The 16,861-nt window shown below is 57.7% G+C and overlaps 2 protein-coding genes across 3 annotated transcripts in view; both read left to right on the top strand.

The window, feature by feature from the left end:
• The first annotated feature begins 1,559 nt into the window (after positions 1 to 1,559).
• GPR78 (G protein-coupled receptor 78) lies at positions 1,560 to 11,123 on the top strand. Its single transcript, XM_010384411.2, has 4 exons — positions 1,560 to 2,814; positions 3,550 to 3,663; positions 8,132 to 8,354; positions 8,427 to 11,123. Exons 1-4 carry the CDS (start codon positions 2,147 to 2,149, stop codon positions 8,511 to 8,513), a joined length of 1,092 nt encoding a protein of 363 aa, XP_010382713.1. The 5' UTR covers positions 1,560 to 2,146; the 3' UTR covers positions 8,514 to 11,123.
• Positions 11,124 to 13,107: 1,984 nt separating this feature from the next.
• CPZ (carboxypeptidase Z) overlaps positions 13,108 to 16,861 on the top strand; it is a 30,182-nt gene continuing 26,428 nt past the window's right edge. For both annotated transcript variants that reach the window (XM_030921292.1, XM_030921288.1), the window contains exon 1: positions 13,108 to 13,341. In XM_030921292.1, coding sequence (XP_030777152.1) covers positions 13,254 to 13,341 — 88 coding nt within the window. In that variant the 5' untranslated portion in view covers positions 13,108 to 13,253. The remainder of the gene's footprint in view (positions 13,342 to 16,861) is intronic.

Below are 16,861 nucleotides of genomic sequence, written 5' to 3'. Positions count from 1 at the left end.
ACTCGTGTCTCAGAAGAGATGCTGTCTGCTCCCCTGCACGTGGAATTGTCTCCCTTTGGAGTAGTTGAGAGATGTCAGAGGCTTCTGTGAGTGGCTAGACCAGTCTCCCCGTGAAGTCACCTGGCACCTTCACTGCTCCCCAGAGCTGCACACGGTCACTCAGAAGCCTTGGACGGGTTGGGGAGGCCCCTGCTGTCCAGCCGCCACCATCACAGTCACTTTGTCCAAGCTATTCCCCTGCAACCTTGCCTGACCTGCAGAAGCTTCAGAGTGGCCCACTCTTCCTGGGCATGTCAGGAAAACTTTGACATGGCTGCTCTGGCTTCAGGCAAGGTCTAATTTGGTGAAAATTCGAAAGCAGTTTGGTGGGGGTGCCAGGGAGAAATGGGGAGAGAGAAAGCCACTGCATTTGATGGATGGCAATGGCTTGGAGCTGGTGTGATGGCTTCTCTGGATGACAAGGACATTGGAGTTAGAGCCAGAAGGACTGACGTATGAATGTCAGCATTCCTGGTGTGTAGTTATGGGGACTTGGCACAGACACTTGAATGAAACTTCTTTTGCACAGCTATAAGATGGGCCCCTTAATAAAGGCTGACTTTGTTCTGATCCTTCACTGCCTGTTGGGATGTTCTCAGCATTTTGTGCATGTTGGCCAATTTAACCCTAACAGCAACCACCACAGGCAGATGCTATTGCTAGCTATTAATATCCCTACCTGACAGATGAGAATCTGACAGCGAGGCCCAAGGGGTTTGAGTAATGTGCCCAAGGCACACAGCCGGGGGTGCTGCAGGAGGCCAGTTGTGCACTTGTGGCTTTTCCCCTGGCCACTTTGCAGCACTGGTACAAGAGAGGCCCACGGGTGAACCCCCACCCCACAGCCACCCTTTGTCCCTCAGAAAGGGCTGGCAGAGCCTGCAGGTGAGGGTGGGTGTGGGGAGGGGTGGGCAATGGTCTGCCCTTCATTTCTGTCATGTTGTGGCTGCCACTGGGGAGAAAATGTCAAAAAGCTTCCTGGAAGAAGCAGCTTGCAGGAGGCTTCACCATATCCTTGTCCTGCCAACTGGCCACAAATGGATTGGAAGACTCCCACCGGGTGAGAAGGCTCAGAAGCCATCACAGGGGATGGCAGATGTGGGAGAGGTACGCACCTCGCACCGCGGGGCTCCAGGAGCCAGACGAAGGACAGGCATTTCTGTATGGCACCCCTTTCTGGGTGGGTCCTCTCAAGGGACCCCCTTCTTTGTCTCTCCCTCTGTTGCTTTTCTCTCCTCTTCCCTCTTCTTCCCCCCACTTCCTCTTCTCCTCTTTACTTTTTCTTCTTCCTCTCTCTCCTTCCCGCATACCTCTCTCAACTTTGTTTCCACTTCTTGTCGCCCTTCTTGCTTCAACAAACGTCAATGCAGTCACAGTTCCTAGGCTGAGGCTGGGGGATGGGAGGGAAGTCCTGAGGGCAGCTCCCGCCCCCGCCCCCGCCCCGTCACTCCCTCTGCCCCGCCTGCACAGCTTCTCACCACTTCATTCCTGCCCCCACCGCCCCTACCGCCCCTATAAGCCACCAGGTCGCTCCAGTTTGGTGCCAGCGCCTGGAGGCAGAGGCGTGGTGAGGGCTGTGCAGCCTAGGATCCACCTAGTGGCTCTCGCTGGCCTCTCAACTGCGCATGAACCAGCGCTGGGAGGCTCGGCTGGAGGTGTGACCAGGGCAGGGACAGACCTGGCCCGGAGCAGAAGAGCCCAAAGTCCCATCCTGTCACGCTGCAAGGAGGGAAGAAGGAAAGATACAGTGTCAGCAAAGAGACCTCCCTCGCCCCTACGTCCCGCGCCCCCACGCTTCCCTTCAGCCTTAGGACAGTCCTGCCGGGACGGTGAGCGCATTCAGCACCCTGGACAGCACCGTGGTTGCGCTGCCTCCAGGGCGGCCTCGGGCTGCTCCGGCTAGGAAGAGCAACGCCCTCCGCCCGGGTACCCCGGCCCGCGCACTTGCCGCAGCTTTCCTCGCGCCGCTCTGGGCCTTGCCGGCCGGGTCTGCACCTCCCAGAAGCTGTGGGCGCGCCGCTCAGCCACTCCATCGCCGCACTTTCTCAGGCCCGCGCCCGAAGTAGAGCCATGAGAACCTCAGGGTGCCTGCAGAGACGCTAGCGCCATGGGCCCCGGCGAGACCCTGCTAGCGGGGCTGCTGGTGATGGTGCTGGCTGTGGCGCTGCTATCCAACGCGCTGGTGCTACTTTGTTGCGCCTACAGCTCTAAGCTCCGCACTCGCGCCTCGGGCGTCCTCCTGGTGAATCTGTCGCTGGGTCACTTGCTGCTGGCGGCGCTGGACATGCCCTTCACGCTGCTTGGTGTGATGCGCGGGCGGCCACCGTCGGCGCCCGGCGCGTGCCAAGCCATCGGCTTCCTGGACACCTTCCTGGCGTCCAACTCGGCGCTGAGCGTGGCGGCGCTGAGCGCAGACCAGTGGCTGGCCGTGGGCTTCCCGCTGCGCTACGCTGGACGCCTGCGACCGCGTGATGCCGTCCTGCTGCTGGGCTGTGCCTGGGGACAGTCTCTGGTCTTCTCGGTCGCTGCACTTGGCTGCTCGTGGCTCGGCTACAGCAGCGCCTTTGCGTCCTGCTCGCTGCGCCTGCCACCCGAGCCTGAGCGCCCGCGCTTCGCAGCCTTCACCGCCACACTCCACGCCATGGGCTTTGCGCTGCCGCTGGCGGTGATCTGCCTCACCTCGCTCCAGGTGCACCGGGTGGCGCGCAGCCACTGCCAGCGCATGGACATCGTCACCCTGAAGGCGCTCATGCTGCTTGCCGACCTGCACCCCAGGTATTGGCCCAGTGCATGCCGACCGGCCCAGGCCAGGGACTCAGGTGCTCCCTGGGCAGTTGGCTCGAGTAGCCTGTGGTCATCATCACCTTTACTTCGCCCAGAGTTCACCAGCCATGGCAGCTGCCCGTGCATGCTGCTCGCGGGGGTTTCCAGTTGGTTCCTTGGTGCAGACACCGTGGGGGCCTCTGCCTCCTGGGATATGTGCAGACACCGCGGGGGCCTCTGCCTCCTGGGATATGTGCTCACAGCGCACGGGGAACTTTGCACAGAGCGGTGGGGTGTGCGTCTCCGGGAGGGGTTCTGAGGGCTCTGCTGTGGACAGCCAGACACACCCCTCCTATGGAGTAGCTGTGGGTCTGAGGCATCTGCATGTTTCTGCCTGCTGCTGACCCAGTACACTTGCATGGCCTTGGGCTTCATGTCTTGAGCAGGGTCCATCCCCCATGCTTTCTGCTCACTACTTGGCAGGATTTGTCTCCTGAATCTCTAGCTAGTGTTGCCATTGTTCCAAATTACCTCCCGTAGGGTGTTCCCCTTTCACCCTAGGCCCCCCACAGAACCCCCAAGAGGCTCTCCTGCTCCTGGGGTGGGCAGACCAGGTGACTTCTCCCTCCCTGAGGGCCCCAGCCTTGCCTCTCCATCAGCTCTGCCCTCGCTTCGGCCCCTAGGCTCTGGGCCTGGGCTCTGTCCCCACCCTGCCATCATCCTGACCGCTGTCCTTTGTCCCCACAGTGTGCGGCAGCGCTGCCTCATCCAGCAGAAGCGGCGCCGCCACCGGGCCACCAGGAAGATTGGCATCTCTATTGCGAGCTTCCTCATCTGCTTTGCCCCATATGTCGTGACCAGGTGGGTCCCGAGTCCGGCTCCCGTCGTGGGAACAGCTGGGAGGGCTTGGCCTCAGTTGAGTAGGCCTCTGAGGTCTCTCAGTCGGGTGTCGGGAGGGTGGCCATCACCACAGGACCCTCCTCCACACCTGACGGGCTGGGGGCTGTGCTGGCAGCTCCTGGGAAAGACCCTTGGAGGAAGATGGCACTGGCCCCCATCCTGTCCTATAAATGAGGAGACTCTCCTTGTCCAGGCACAGGCAGATATGGGGTCTGTGAGTCAGCACCTGGCTCTTTAAACCTAGGAAGCTTTCCAAATCAGGCAGTCTGGGACTAACCCAGACCTTAGACTCCGCATCTCCCGGGTATGGAGTCGGGAATCTGGGTGGAAGCTCCGGCTGGAGCCTCAGGGCAATCACGCTGCCAGGTGAGTGTTCTCTTTGCTCCTCTCTTTCCTGGAGACCTTGGCCTGAGTGCTTGTCAGGTCAGAATTACCTGGAGTCACAGGTAATTTGGGAAAGATTGTGGGTAAAGGTTCTGCTGGTACCATTGTCCCAGTCCTGTGCTGAGGGGCAGGGGAGTCTGCAGTCTTTGCCTCCAGGGTTCCTGGGTCACCCACTTGGCCACTTGGTCACTACCTTAGCTCCACTCAAGGAAATGTGTGCACCCTGCCTTGCTGGAAGGCAACATGGTTAGAGGGAGGCACGTTGTTTATTAGAGAGGGTGACTGCTTGCTATCATGTTTTGCCTTTCTTGGAAGCTCCATGGAAGTTTTGGCCAGGCCTCTGCAGCACTCAGGCTGGCTGGGAGGTCTCCACCCTACATGTTGAGCCACGGCAGGAGACTGCCCTGAAGGAAGAAGCTCCCGGGAGGGGTCCATGGCCCTCATCCTCAAGGGGCCCAGGTCCCCACCCCAGGGGAGGGAGCCAGCAGGGAGTGTGGTACCAGGATTCTGGCTCTGTTTGTGTAGGGTCTTCCCGGGGTTGCTATCTAATGCCCTACAAGGTCTGCCAGCCTGTCCAGGATGCCTGCCTATCTTTCTAGGTCACTGGGGTGCTTAGGTATGTTGTGGGGGGGGGGCAACAATTGTGTCCCAGGAACCTGGGAGGTCCCAGAGTGCCCATGATGAGTGGCACCAACTCTGTCCTGCCTACTAGGCTCTCTCTGAGCTCTTTGGAATCAGCACTTGGGATAGGAGCTCTTGGCCACCCATCCCATCTGGCTTAGGGACAGAGAGCCAGGTTTCTTGTGGATCGCAGGCACTCTCCTTGCTCACATAAAACCTGGCAAAGGCCTCTGGTTCTTAGGAAACTTCATGGGCACAAGTGTGGATGGAGAAACTGTGGCTTCCTTCTCTTGGGAACTAGCTGTTTATCTGATTATCGTGCTTGTGTGTATGTGGGCCCATGTGTCTGCTCATGCATGCATGTGTAGGTTGGGAGGTTTCATGTGTGTATTCATACATGCACAGGTATGTACATACATGTAGAAGGTGAGTGCTAACATTTCCAGAGCTCCAGCATTTAGTTTTGAAAGTTTAAATGAAGATGAGTGAGACTGGCTCACTCAGCCATGATATTATGTTGATTAATGGGTGTAACCATTATTTTCCTGCATGTGTACAAGGCCCTGACCGTGTGTGTAAGCATGCATAGCTATGAGCGTGCACACAAGTGTTCAAAGGGAGAATCCCAAACGAAGTCATGAAGCCTGCCTTGGCAGCATTGTTTCCACAATGCTGTTACCAACTCTGGGATCTGGGCAGCTCAGGCTTTCTTCTCTGTGAAAAACGTGGGTACAATATAGCATTAATGAGGATATATATTTCTTCACGTACTCACTAAACATTTAATGAGCACCTACTCTGTGCTGGGCTTTGTGCCTGGTCCTGCAGTTACAAAATCAAATGGAACACAGGCTCCTCTTGGTTCTGATGGCGGAAGATGCGGGTCAGCAAGACCAGGCAGGTGTTTCAGTGGGGGAGGGGCCTTGGGGGATGGAGCCTGGGAGCAGCACAGCTGGATCAGTTTGGATGGGTTTGCCTGACAGGTGGCTCTCACATCATAGGAATGAATCGAATCAGAACCTCACTCCGTTATTGCCCTAAGGCTCCAGCGGGAGCTTCCACCCAGTGTGTGGACGAGGTTCTAATGCAGTTGGCTTAACCCACAGGAAGTCAGAGATCCAGGAGCATGTTGTCCCTGCTGCCCCTTAGAAGGTAGTGCACTCATTCCAATTGTTCTGCAATTGCTAAAAATATTTCAGAGCTCTTCTCCTGGGAATTGTTTGCAGAACTGGGATGCATTGTTAGACTCTTCTGTGGACATCTTGAAGGTGAATTTAATCTGGTTAGAAATAACTCAAAGTCACCTTGAGCCAGTTCATGTGGATAAAGTAGGTAAAGGAGATGGGGAATATAGGATTTTTCTTTTGTTTCTTGGTTGTCACTCTTGAGTTTTACTGACTTAATCAATGGTGCAGATGAAGTCCCTGGGGTGTGCAGCAGTGAGACCAGGAGGGCGGGGATACAGAGCCTCGCTTGTGGAGTCTGTGGTCTACTGTGGGGGTGCGGGGAGGACAGATGGATATGGTCACCAGGTGCTGAGCATCAGTGGACACGTGAGCGAGTCCCCTTCTCCGCAGGGTCGTGGCTGATTGGAATGCCACAGTGGCTGACACATGACTTCTGGTCCCAGTGTGACTCCAGACACAGCCTCAGCTGGGTGTTTCCAATGACTTCCATCTGCACCGTGGCTTCACTAGGGGGTAGACACTCTGCCATGTGTGTGGCTTTCTTACTCACCTGCAGCTCAGTCCCCTAGTGACTGAAAGAAATGCCATGCTTCTCAGATCCTTTGATAGGACTCTCCTTCCCACTTGCCTGATGGTGGGCTGTGACCAGTCTCCAGTCCATGCCTGATGGTGGGCTTCGTGGACGTGGGGGTGACAGTGTACCTGATGTGCTTATGCTGGCCGGTTGCAAAGTCCTTTGCGGACTGTCATTTACTGTAACTGGGTTCTCACCTCAGCCTGGGGTAGGTGATTAGGGCCATGACTGCCTTGGATCTGTGTCCCTGCCCTGATTTTTGGATTCTGGATGCCTCTCCTCTGGCCACACCCCTCAGTTCTCCCTGTCCTCACATTCTGGCTCTGCTTCTCAGCTTGAGGTGGCTGCCTGCCTGCTTGCCTGCCTCTTCATCCCCACCTCGCTGGACTGGGTGCCCTGGAGGGAGGGAGTCAGTCTGATCCTTGCTGCACCCCAGCAGCTGCTGTGTTTGTGGGTGGTCAGCAGGTGGTCTCCAGACTAATAAGTGACCCAGCCAAACTTGTAAATCACAGGGCTGCAGTCCTTCTGAGTGGGGAGTGGGACATCCTGGGACAGAAATTCACTGCCTGGGGGGTCATCAGGCTGATGGGGAAAGCCCTGGCTTTTGGGAGCCCTGGTTCAAAGCCAGGACCTGGGAAGCAGAACGGCTGCCACTGGTCAGCACATGCACTTGTGACAGCTGTCAGAAGCCTCGTCCTGACTCTGTGGCCCCCACCTCAGGCTGTGCTGCCGCTGGTCAGAAGCCTTGTCCTGACCCCGTGGCCCCTACCCTAGGCTGTGCTGAGAGCGGAGGGATCCATCCAAGTCCTCAGAGGCCCGGCCCCCTGCTGCTTTCCCCCACGCAGAGCCCAGTCCCTTCCACTCTGAGTTCTAGTCTGATTTCAGAAAAGCACTGGGCTCAGACTCAGAATGTGGGACTGAGCCTTTCCTCTGGGAGTTGTATGCCTGATGGTCCTAAAGATGCCCTTAAGACTCTCTGAGTGATGCTGCGAGAGGGTGGGTAGGGAAGCACCCTGCGTGGTGCGTGGTGCCCGAGGACATCCCGTGAATGACTGCGATTCACGTGGGTGAGGTGGTCACGCTTGCTCAGCGTCTGTTCTACAGCCCAGGTTGACACCTGTTACTCCAGCCTGGTTATTAGTGTTGTTCCGATTTGTTCTCAACATTGCCCAGGTTTGGCAGGTGAATGCCAGAGGGGAGTCTGGCTGGGGGCTCCCAGCGCTCACATCTGGGGTGTCTTGGTCTGCAGCATGGAAGTGGTAATGGCTCCCTAGGTAGCTGGTTCTGTGTGCAGGCGTTCGCGGCAGGTGTGCGCGCAGGTGGGTGGACTGAGCTGAGAGTGAGGATGGTGGGAGAAGGCCTGGGTCACGGTGGCAGTGCTGCCACCTACTGAGTACCTGCTGTATGCCGGCTGATGTCGGCTTGCTCCGCAGTCCCAGGACCCGGCCTTGTAATCCCGTTTTAGGAAGAGGAGACCCAGGCTCAGGGTGCTGGCGCAGAGCCCCCTGGCTAGTGAGCGTCAGGGCTGCGGTGTGTACTTGTCCTGACTCTGTGGCCCCCACCTCAGGCTGTGCTGCCGCTGGTCAGAAGCCTTGTCCCGGAGCATGAGTGTGTGGCGGGTGCTGTCACTGTGGCTGAGTCAGCTGCTCCGCTTCCCCAACAGGCTGGTGGAGCTCGTGCCCTTCCTCACCGTGAACGCCCACTGGGGCATCCTCAGCAAGTGCCTGACCTACAGCAAGGCGGCGGCCGACCCGTTCACGTACTCTCTGCTCCGCCGGCCGTTCCGCCAAGTCCTGGCCGGCATGGCGCGCCGGCTGCTGAAGAGAACCCTGCGCCCAGGGTCCACCCACAACAGCTCCCTGGACCTGGCCAGCATGGTGCACCAGGTGCTGAAGAGAGCCCCGCGCCCGGGGTCCACCCACAACAGCTCCCTGGACCTGATGAGCATGGTGCACCAGGTGCTGAAGAGAACCCCGCACCCAGCGTCCACCCACAGCAGCTCCCTGGATGCAGAGAATGATTCCTGCCTGCAGCAGACACACTGAGGGCCTGGCAGGGCTCATCCGCTCCACCTTCTAAGAAACCCTGTGGAAAGGGCACTGGCCCTGCCACAGAAACGCCACTGGGGATCCCCCAGACACCGGCGGCTTGACTTTGAATTGAGGCTGAAGTACAGGAGGAAGAGGAGAGGGCCAGATGTGGGTGTGGACAGCAGGAGCAGGGCAGGAGAGCTCCAGGCTCGGCCACCTGGCCTGGGACAGCGGTCTTTCCTTTCTGAGCCTCGCCCTTGTTCTGGGGTCGTGGCGATGCTTCAAGATGGTGGGTAGGGAAGCGTCTTGTGTGGCACGTGGTACCCGTGGGCGTCCTATCAGTGACTGCTGTTCATGTGGGTGAGGTGGTCACGCTTGCTCAGGGTCTCTTCTGTAGCCCGGGTGGACACCTGTTACTCCCACCTGTTATTAGCATTGTCCCGATTTGTTCTCAGCATTGCCCAGGTTTGGGAGATAAATGCCAGGGCAGAGTCTGGTTTGGGGGCTCCCAGAGCTCACATCTGATAGTCTGTGGTCAGGGCCCGGCAGGCACAGGCGGTCCCTGGGACGTGCCCATCTCTGGAAGCCTAGAGGCCCCCAGCTCCAGGCCTGTCCTCTGTGACTGCCTGTGTGGGCAAGCAGATGAAGCCTGTCTCCTGCCTCCTTTTCCGTGGTTTGCCAGGGCTTTGGCATCTTGACTGGGGAGGATGTGGAGTCTGTGTGCTCAGAGCCTTTTCTGGTGATGATATCATCAGAGCACATGACCTCTGCTTCCTGCCCCCGAAGGCCACCTCTGGGCCTCTGGATCCTAGATTTGAGATGGTCAAGAGATGGAAGTAGTAGCCAGGACCCAGGTTCCAGAGAGGGTGGCCCAGGATGGGGAGGGCCCTTGCTCCCCAGCAGCAGTGCTGGGGAGCCACGAGAAGGTGGAGTGTCCTTGAGTAGCTGTGTGCATCACCCCCAGTTTAGTAATCACAGGGTGCCATTCCCCGGTGGGGGCACCCACCATCAATGTCATTGAATGTCCCCATGGGACAGTGTTGAGGACTTTTGTGCACATCTGTCCTATTTCACAGCTCAGGGAAAGAATGGTACACAGCGCACATGGGTCCCCAGTGGAGAGGTGTGTGGGTAAATGAGTGAGCGAGTGAATGAACGGACACGATTCTCTCTCCAGCTTCTGTCATTGCTGTTTTCTTCAAGGCCCAGGGCCATCCCCTGCAGAGACAGGGTGGACTGCAAGACCTCAGGCCCCTGCCTCATGGAACTCTCTGATGGGCTTCACCCATAGGCTCTTGCAGGCGTGGAGCCTGTGTCATGACACCCTACACCCAAGGCCAGCAATGCAGGGAGAGCGTGGACATCACATTATTTCCTTCCAGAGGCTGAATTCTTCAAAGACACATGTGGCTGTCACTTGCTCTTGGTATGAACAGTGGAGAACTCAGCTGAGGTGGCTTCACAGAGTCTTTTCCAAAAAACAGGTGTTATTATTGTACTTTAAAACAACTTTTTGAGACAGGGTCTGACTCTGTTGCCTAGGCTAGAGTGCAGTGGTGCAGTCTCAGCTCACTGCAACCTCCGGCCCCCATGCTCAAGCCATCCTCCCACCTCAGCCTCCTGAGTAGCTGGGACCACAGGCATGGGCCACTATGCCTGGATAATTTTTGTTTTTTTTTTTTTGTACAGATGGAGGTCTCATTTTGTTGCCCAGGCTGGTCTTGAATTCCTGAGCTTAAGTGATCCGCCCACCTCAGCCTTCCAAAGTGCTGGGCTTACAGGCATGAGCCACCGCACCCAGCCAAAACCAGGTGTTATTTGCTGACTTGCCAATGCTTTCCTCAAAAGGATAAATTTAAAAATGTTTGTAAATCATGAAGTGTAATTCAAATAAAACAAATTATTGTTTGGAATAATTGCAACTATAGGTATGTGGTCAGGAAGCAGTTAAAAACATTAAAACACAGACCTGGCCAGTTCAATCAAACCCAGGGGTTCCAGGCAGGAGGTGGGGCAGGTGGGCGTCACACCCTGGTTTGCAGAGGGCACGTGAACTTGAGACCCTGCTGCACCCCTGGTGCCCCTGTGCTTACAAGGGAGGGCACTCGCACAGCAGAAGCAGGTTGGTCCCCATTGTTTAAAGTTCCAGAGCCCAGGCTGTGAGCTCCTTGGCTGAGCCCTCTCCTGTCCCTGGGAGCTCCCCAGGTGTGAGGAGCCTGGCAGCCAGTGGGGCCTACCCTCCGTGTTAGTGCGTCTCCGCCAGGCTAAAATGCTTGGTCACTGCTTTAGCGCCACTCAAGGAAACGCGTGCAGCCTGCCCTGCTGGAAGGCACCATGGTTAGAGGGAGGCACGCTGTGTATTAGAGACGAGGGCTGCTTGCTGTCATGTTTCACCTTCCTCGGAAGCTCCATGGAATGTTCTGGAACAGGCATCTTAAGGCATTCCCTCCGCCTTCTCCGTCAGCCCATGTGGCTGCCACGCCGGGCTCTCCCTTGCCTTAGGCATGGGGACTTTTGTGTGTGTGTGTGTGTAATTTGAAAGATACTTTTCATGTGCACTTAAATGTGTTGCAAAATGATGCTGGGTCTCACGAATGCTGTGAATCAATAAACATCTTATTCAGAGGGTGTCTCATTTCCATGGAAAGGCGGGGGGATTCTGCCTCGCATTAGCCACAGTTCAATGACCAGGAGAGCAGAGCTTCCTAGATGCCTGGGCTTGCACGCAATCCCTTGCTGGGCTTCCAAGACCTCCAGGCTAGGCCCTGCACCCTGTGTGCGGCTGAGTGAGGGAGGCTTCTCCTGTTGTTTTGACGGTGGAGCTGCAAGCTTGGGAGGCTTTTCCGTGGGTGGGCGGGAAGCAGAGCCATGGAGGCTGTGAGGCTGGCAGGCAACTTGAAGGACATAACTGCTCATTTATATTATTTGGGGGACCAGGAGTTTTTTATTGATTCCATCTGTCAGAGGGCTGCAGCATTCCATGACGGGTGAGGCAGAGGGAGGCCCTGTGGGAGCCCAGAGTGACAGTCCTCTCAGCTTGCCTTCTTGTCCTTTTGAGACCATGATCTCGTTCACCCGAGCCTCCCTCCTGCTCACACGGGGTGCAAACCTGGGCCAGAAGGAGTTCTGAGCCAGGAGCCCTCTCTCCATCCCCTCTGTGCTTGCTGACCCTCACCCTCCTCCTGCCTCACCTGGACACCCATCCATGGCCAAGCCTCCAGAACCCTTCCTGGTCCCTGGTGAAGCAGCCCTTCCTCTCACCCACCCTCCACCAAGCAGAGCGAGCTCCTGGAAATGCAGCCAAGAGCAGGTTGTGCTCCTGCCAGAGCCTGTGGTCTCTGCTCCTGAGCCTGGCATTGCTAGCCCTTTCTGTTCTCTGTCCGCACTGTTCCTCACTCCTATCCACATGGCCTTGGGCTAAAGTGCTGGGTGCCCTAGTCTACTGGCCCCTCCCTGGGGAGCCTGCATCCTTTCTGGGCCTTCTCTTAGTACTTCCTCCTCCTCTGCTTAGCCAAGTCCTTCCACCTGACCGAGGCTGACACAACCCTCCCTCTTCAGGCTTTCACAGCCCCAGCACCCCTCTCAAGGGTCCAGCTGTGGGGTGGGTAGGAGCGGCGTCAGACCCGCTTTTATCGCTAGCACCCGCTGTGCAGCAAGTGCTGAGGATGCCGGCACGCACCCATCATGTCCAGCTGCGGAGCTGGCTTCCAACCACTGATGGACTCCTCCTGGCTGTCATGCTGCCCCCACCCCATCCTCATGAGCCCCAAGGTGAGCGCGGTGCTGTTTCTCAGTGGAGAGCTCCCACCCTCGAGGAGGCCAGGCCACTGGCTCGAGATCCTTTGAGCCGTGAGTCTGTGCTCTTTTGACGACACAAACTGGCTTCTCTCCTAGAAGCTTGTCCTGCAGGGCACCCCGCATGGGCTGGCCAGGGCAGTCAGAGGTGCTTCCGGAAGGACCCAGCCAAGTCCAGGCAGACACAGGGCAGCGTTGAGCACCAGACACCCCAGATCCACGGGAGTGTTGAAATGGGCATCTTCAAGCAGATGACCCGCAGGAAGCAGCACCTGCTGGGTGCCAGCCATGAGTTGGGGCCACTGTGAGTACTGTCTCCATTACACCAGCCTCTGGGCAAAGGGGCTTGTCCTAAGTCTTAGGGCTGAGTGGCAGTTGGCTCTGGGGCCTGGTACTGGTGCACTGGCATAGCTGGCAAAGGATCCATGAGGCACACGGCTCCTAAAGGTCCAGCCGCCCAGCAAAGCCCCTTCCCCTGCATCCACACCGGGGACAAGGGTTAGCAGGTGGGGACATGCCTTCACTTTCCTCACCTGACAGGCCCTGGTCAGCTGGGGTCAGGGCTGCAGCCAGAGCCCCCTCCACCCGCAGATGCAGCCTGTGCCCGGGACCAGGGGTTTTAGGCAGGATCAGCAGGGAATCTGCAGATGAGCTCCACAGTGCGCTCGGGTGGTAGATGGGGAAACTGAGTCCCAAGGAGGGGCAGTGAGCCCTTTGGAGGAGGCGGGGCACCCCACCCAGGGCAGGCAGGGGCCTTTATCTGTTGTCCTGCCCCTCCTCCTCCCCCAACGGCATCCTCCCTCTAGCTTCTGGCGCTGCCCACTGTAACCCGACTCCGGCATTTGCGTTTGGGGCGCCCTCCCTGCGCCGGGGGCGGGAGCCCAGCGAGCGCAGAGCCCCGGCCCGCGCGGCCCGAGTGCCACATCACTGCGCCGGCCGTCCAAGGCCCGCTGCCCCACCATGCCGCCCCCGCCGCCGCTGCTGCTCCTCACAGTCCTGGTCTTCGCCACTGCCCGGCCGGGGTGCGAGTTTGAGCGGAACCCTGCCGGTAAGGCCGTCCCCTGCCCCCATCCTCCACCCTCCACCCTCCACCCTGCAACCTCCGGGGAGTGTGACCCGTCGCTTCCCAGGGGCCTGGGAACTTTCTTCCAGTAGGTTAGGCGCCTATGGCCCCCGCGAGAACGTCTCCAAAGTGGGCAGCATGTGACCTGGGACTGGTAGGGTGACCTCTCCCCTGGACGGGGACACCAGGGAGGCTCTCTACAGCATCCAGGCCAGGACCCCAGGCAGCAGAGGGTCACCATGCCTGGGCCAGGGGTGAGATCTTTCTCCTGTCGGGTACAGCAGCAGGGGCACCCTGCTGGTGGGCCCGGGGGAGCAGGTGCCAGGACTTTGCAGTTTGAGAGGCCATCCAAGGTCCCCAGGTCCTTCCAGGAACAGGGCGATCTCTCTGGGCTATGGCAAACTCTCGACCCCTCCCTCCCAGATAGAGCTGTGATGTGGACAGTAAGTCTCCGGAAGTGGCCCTGAGGGCTGGGAGGGGGCGTGGGCCCCCTAGAGGGATCTGGGACTGGGAGAAGGGAGGGACGCAGGGACCCTCTAGGAGGTGTGTGCCTGCACGACCTCACCAAGGGGTGTGTGCAGCGGGGGTGGGGGAGCAGGTAGGTAGAGGCTGGGGGCTGGATCCTGGGCTCCCACCTGGCCTCACAGCCTCTCCAGGTATGGAGGTGCATCTAGCAAACCTTGCTCAGGACTCTCATCAGAAACAGACATCTGGGCTCCTGCAGGCGTGGGGCCCTGTGTGGGTTCAAGGGTGCAGGGTGTCATGTTCTCAACTGCTCGTTGTCTGGGATTTGTGGACACCTGAGAACTGCCTGAGCCCTGCGAGTGGATGTGCCAGGACCACGATACCCCACCCTGGGGCGTGATGTCGACGCTTTTCCTTTCCATCCTGTTGATGCCTGGATCTTCCCCCGACCTCTGCTCCTCACCCTACCTCAGCTCTTTTCTACCCCCTGTGTGTGTGCTCATGCAGGTGTGCGGGTGGGGTGCTCTGGAGCTTGTGCCGTGTCGTGGGTGGGCCTCCCCTCAGCCCCTGAGAGCCCAGACAGTATCTAGAATCATAGGCTTGTTGGAGACCACAGACCCCTCCTCCAGGAAGCTCTCCTGACCTGCCCTTTCCCAGGAAGAAGTGCAGCCTCCTCCTCTGCAGGCAGGCAGCACAGACCACCCTGTCCTCACCCAGCAGGATGCACAGGCTGATCTCTGTCTCTGGCAGGTGCTGAGCACAGCCATGGCATCGGCAAGTGTTTCTAGGAGGAATCACTCATCCTCCAGTCCAGTCTCCCGTCTTATGGATGAGCGTGGAAGTCAAGGACCTTTCCAGCCCACAGGCAGAAGTGGGCAGAGCCAGTCAGCTGCAGTGCAGGCCCCCACACCCCAGGCTGCCATGTCCCTATCTCGCCATCGGGTCTTGCTCAGAGGAAGCCTGGTGCTCTCTCCCCTCTGCCCCCCGCCCTTCCCTGGTGGAGGATTCCCTGTCCTCACCAGAGCCTGGGGACGGAGGGGATTTTCATGTCCTAGGGTCTGGGATTCAGATTCTGACTCCTTGACTCTGCTGTGTGACCTGGGCAGATGGCCTGACCTCTCTGACCTCATTCAGGTCTCATTCCTGACCCAGGCGCAGCCGCTGGTCAGTTCAGGAGGGGGAGGACTGACGGGATCTCACTCCCCTGTTGAAGAAATGCTGCCACCTCGTGGTTAAGAGTCTTAGGACCATTTCAAAAGCAGCTTTCGGACCAGCGCCATCCAACACAAACACAAAGCCATCCACACACAGAATTTTATATTTTCTAGTAGCCACACTAAAGAGGTAACAGAAACAGGTGAAATTGATTTTAATAACAAATTCTATTTGATCCAATATGTCCAAAAAATTCCAGTATTTTGGCATTCATATAAAAATTATTAATGAAATATTTACACTGTTTTTAGTACTACGTCTGAAATTTGGTGTGCATTTTACACATCGCACACATTGGTTTGAACTTGCCACATGTGAAGGGCTCAGTGGCCACGTGTGGCTCGTGGCTGCTGTACTGGAGAGCGTGGCTTGAGAGCCTTCTAGGGGTACAGGCTTTCACCCCGCTGTGCATTTGCAAGTCTGCAGGGGGATCCAGGGGTGTCGGTGCCCCACAGTGGTTGGAGTGGGGAAGCAATGGTGAATAGTCTAACCACCCACAGTCTCACTGGCTTTGCTCTGTGGCTGCCAGGGCAGGCGGGGCCTAGGAGAGGCAGAGAGTGGGTTTTGGGTCAGCAGGCCTGCCCCCATGCAATAAGTGGCAAAACTAGAGGCCTACGGAGGCCAAGCCAGCTGGCAAAGGCCCAGCTACATCATGGGACTGGCTGTGTGGTCTTGGGACAGTTGCAGCCCCTGAGGGCTCCTCTCAGACCATCCTGACTCTCTTGTGGCCACAGCAGCACCCACTGGGGCTTGCTGATTGTTGGGGGAAGAATTGTGTCTTCCAGAAAAGACATACTGATGACGTAATCCCTGGCACCTGTGAATGGGAGCTTACTTGGAAACAGGGCCTTTGTGGATTAAATTGAGTCAGATGAGGCCACAAGGGATTAGGGCAGGCCCTAAGCCAATAACTGGTATCCCTAGAAGAAGAGGGAGAATTTGGGCAAAGACAGAAACAGGGACAAATTTCACACATGACAACAGAGGCAGGGACCGGAGTGCTGTGGCCACGAACCAAGGAGCACCTGGGGCCACCAGGAGCCGGGAGGGGCGGGAGGGTTCTTCCCTTAGAGCCTTCAGAGGGAGTGTGGCCCTGCAGACCCCTGATTGCAGACTTCCAGCCTCCAGGATTCTGAACTGTTGTGGCTTCTTTTTTTTTTTTTTTTTTTGAGACAGAGTCTGTCACCCAGGCTGGAGTGCAGTAGTGCAATCTCTGCTCACTGCAACCTCCCTCTCCCAGGTCCAAGTGAGATGGAGCTCATCTCACTTAGCCTGCCTCAGCTTCCTGAGTAGCTGGGACTACAGGTGTGCACCTCAGCCTCCTGAGTAGCTGGGACTAGAGGTGTGCGCCACCATGCCCAACTAATTTTTGTATTTTTAGTAGAGACAGGGTTGCTGTGTTGGCCAGGCTGGTCTTGAACTCCTGACCTCGTGATCCGCCTGCCTCAGCCTCCCAAAATGCTGTGATTACAGGTGTGAGCAACCACACCCCGCTGTTGTTGCTTTAACCCAAGCATGGTGGGCACTTTGCTAGGGCAGCCCTGGCAAACAAACCCACCCCTCTCTGTGCCTTGCATGTGGTGGGCAGTGGAAGCCAGGGCAACCCAGCTGGCAGACACTCTTCCTGCCCCTTGGGAAACCCCAATGGGGCTGCACGGCTGGTTGGGGGGTCATAGCAGACAGTCCTGCTCCTGCCCACCATGTGCCCTGAGCCTCTGTGTGTTGAGCATTCACTGGGCACCTCACCCTGCTGTCGTAATCATCTTGATGGATCCTCCAACAGCCCTATGAGGTAGGTGTGATCATTATCCCAATTTACACATGA

This window comes from Rhinopithecus roxellana, chromosome 2 (assembly GCF_007565055.1).
Source record: "Rhinopithecus roxellana isolate Shanxi Qingling chromosome 2, ASM756505v1, whole genome shotgun sequence".
NCBI classification, from domain to species: domain Eukaryota; kingdom Metazoa; phylum Chordata; class Mammalia; order Primates; family Cercopithecidae; genus Rhinopithecus; species Rhinopithecus roxellana.
This window is presented reverse-complemented; position numbering and strand designations above follow the sequence as displayed.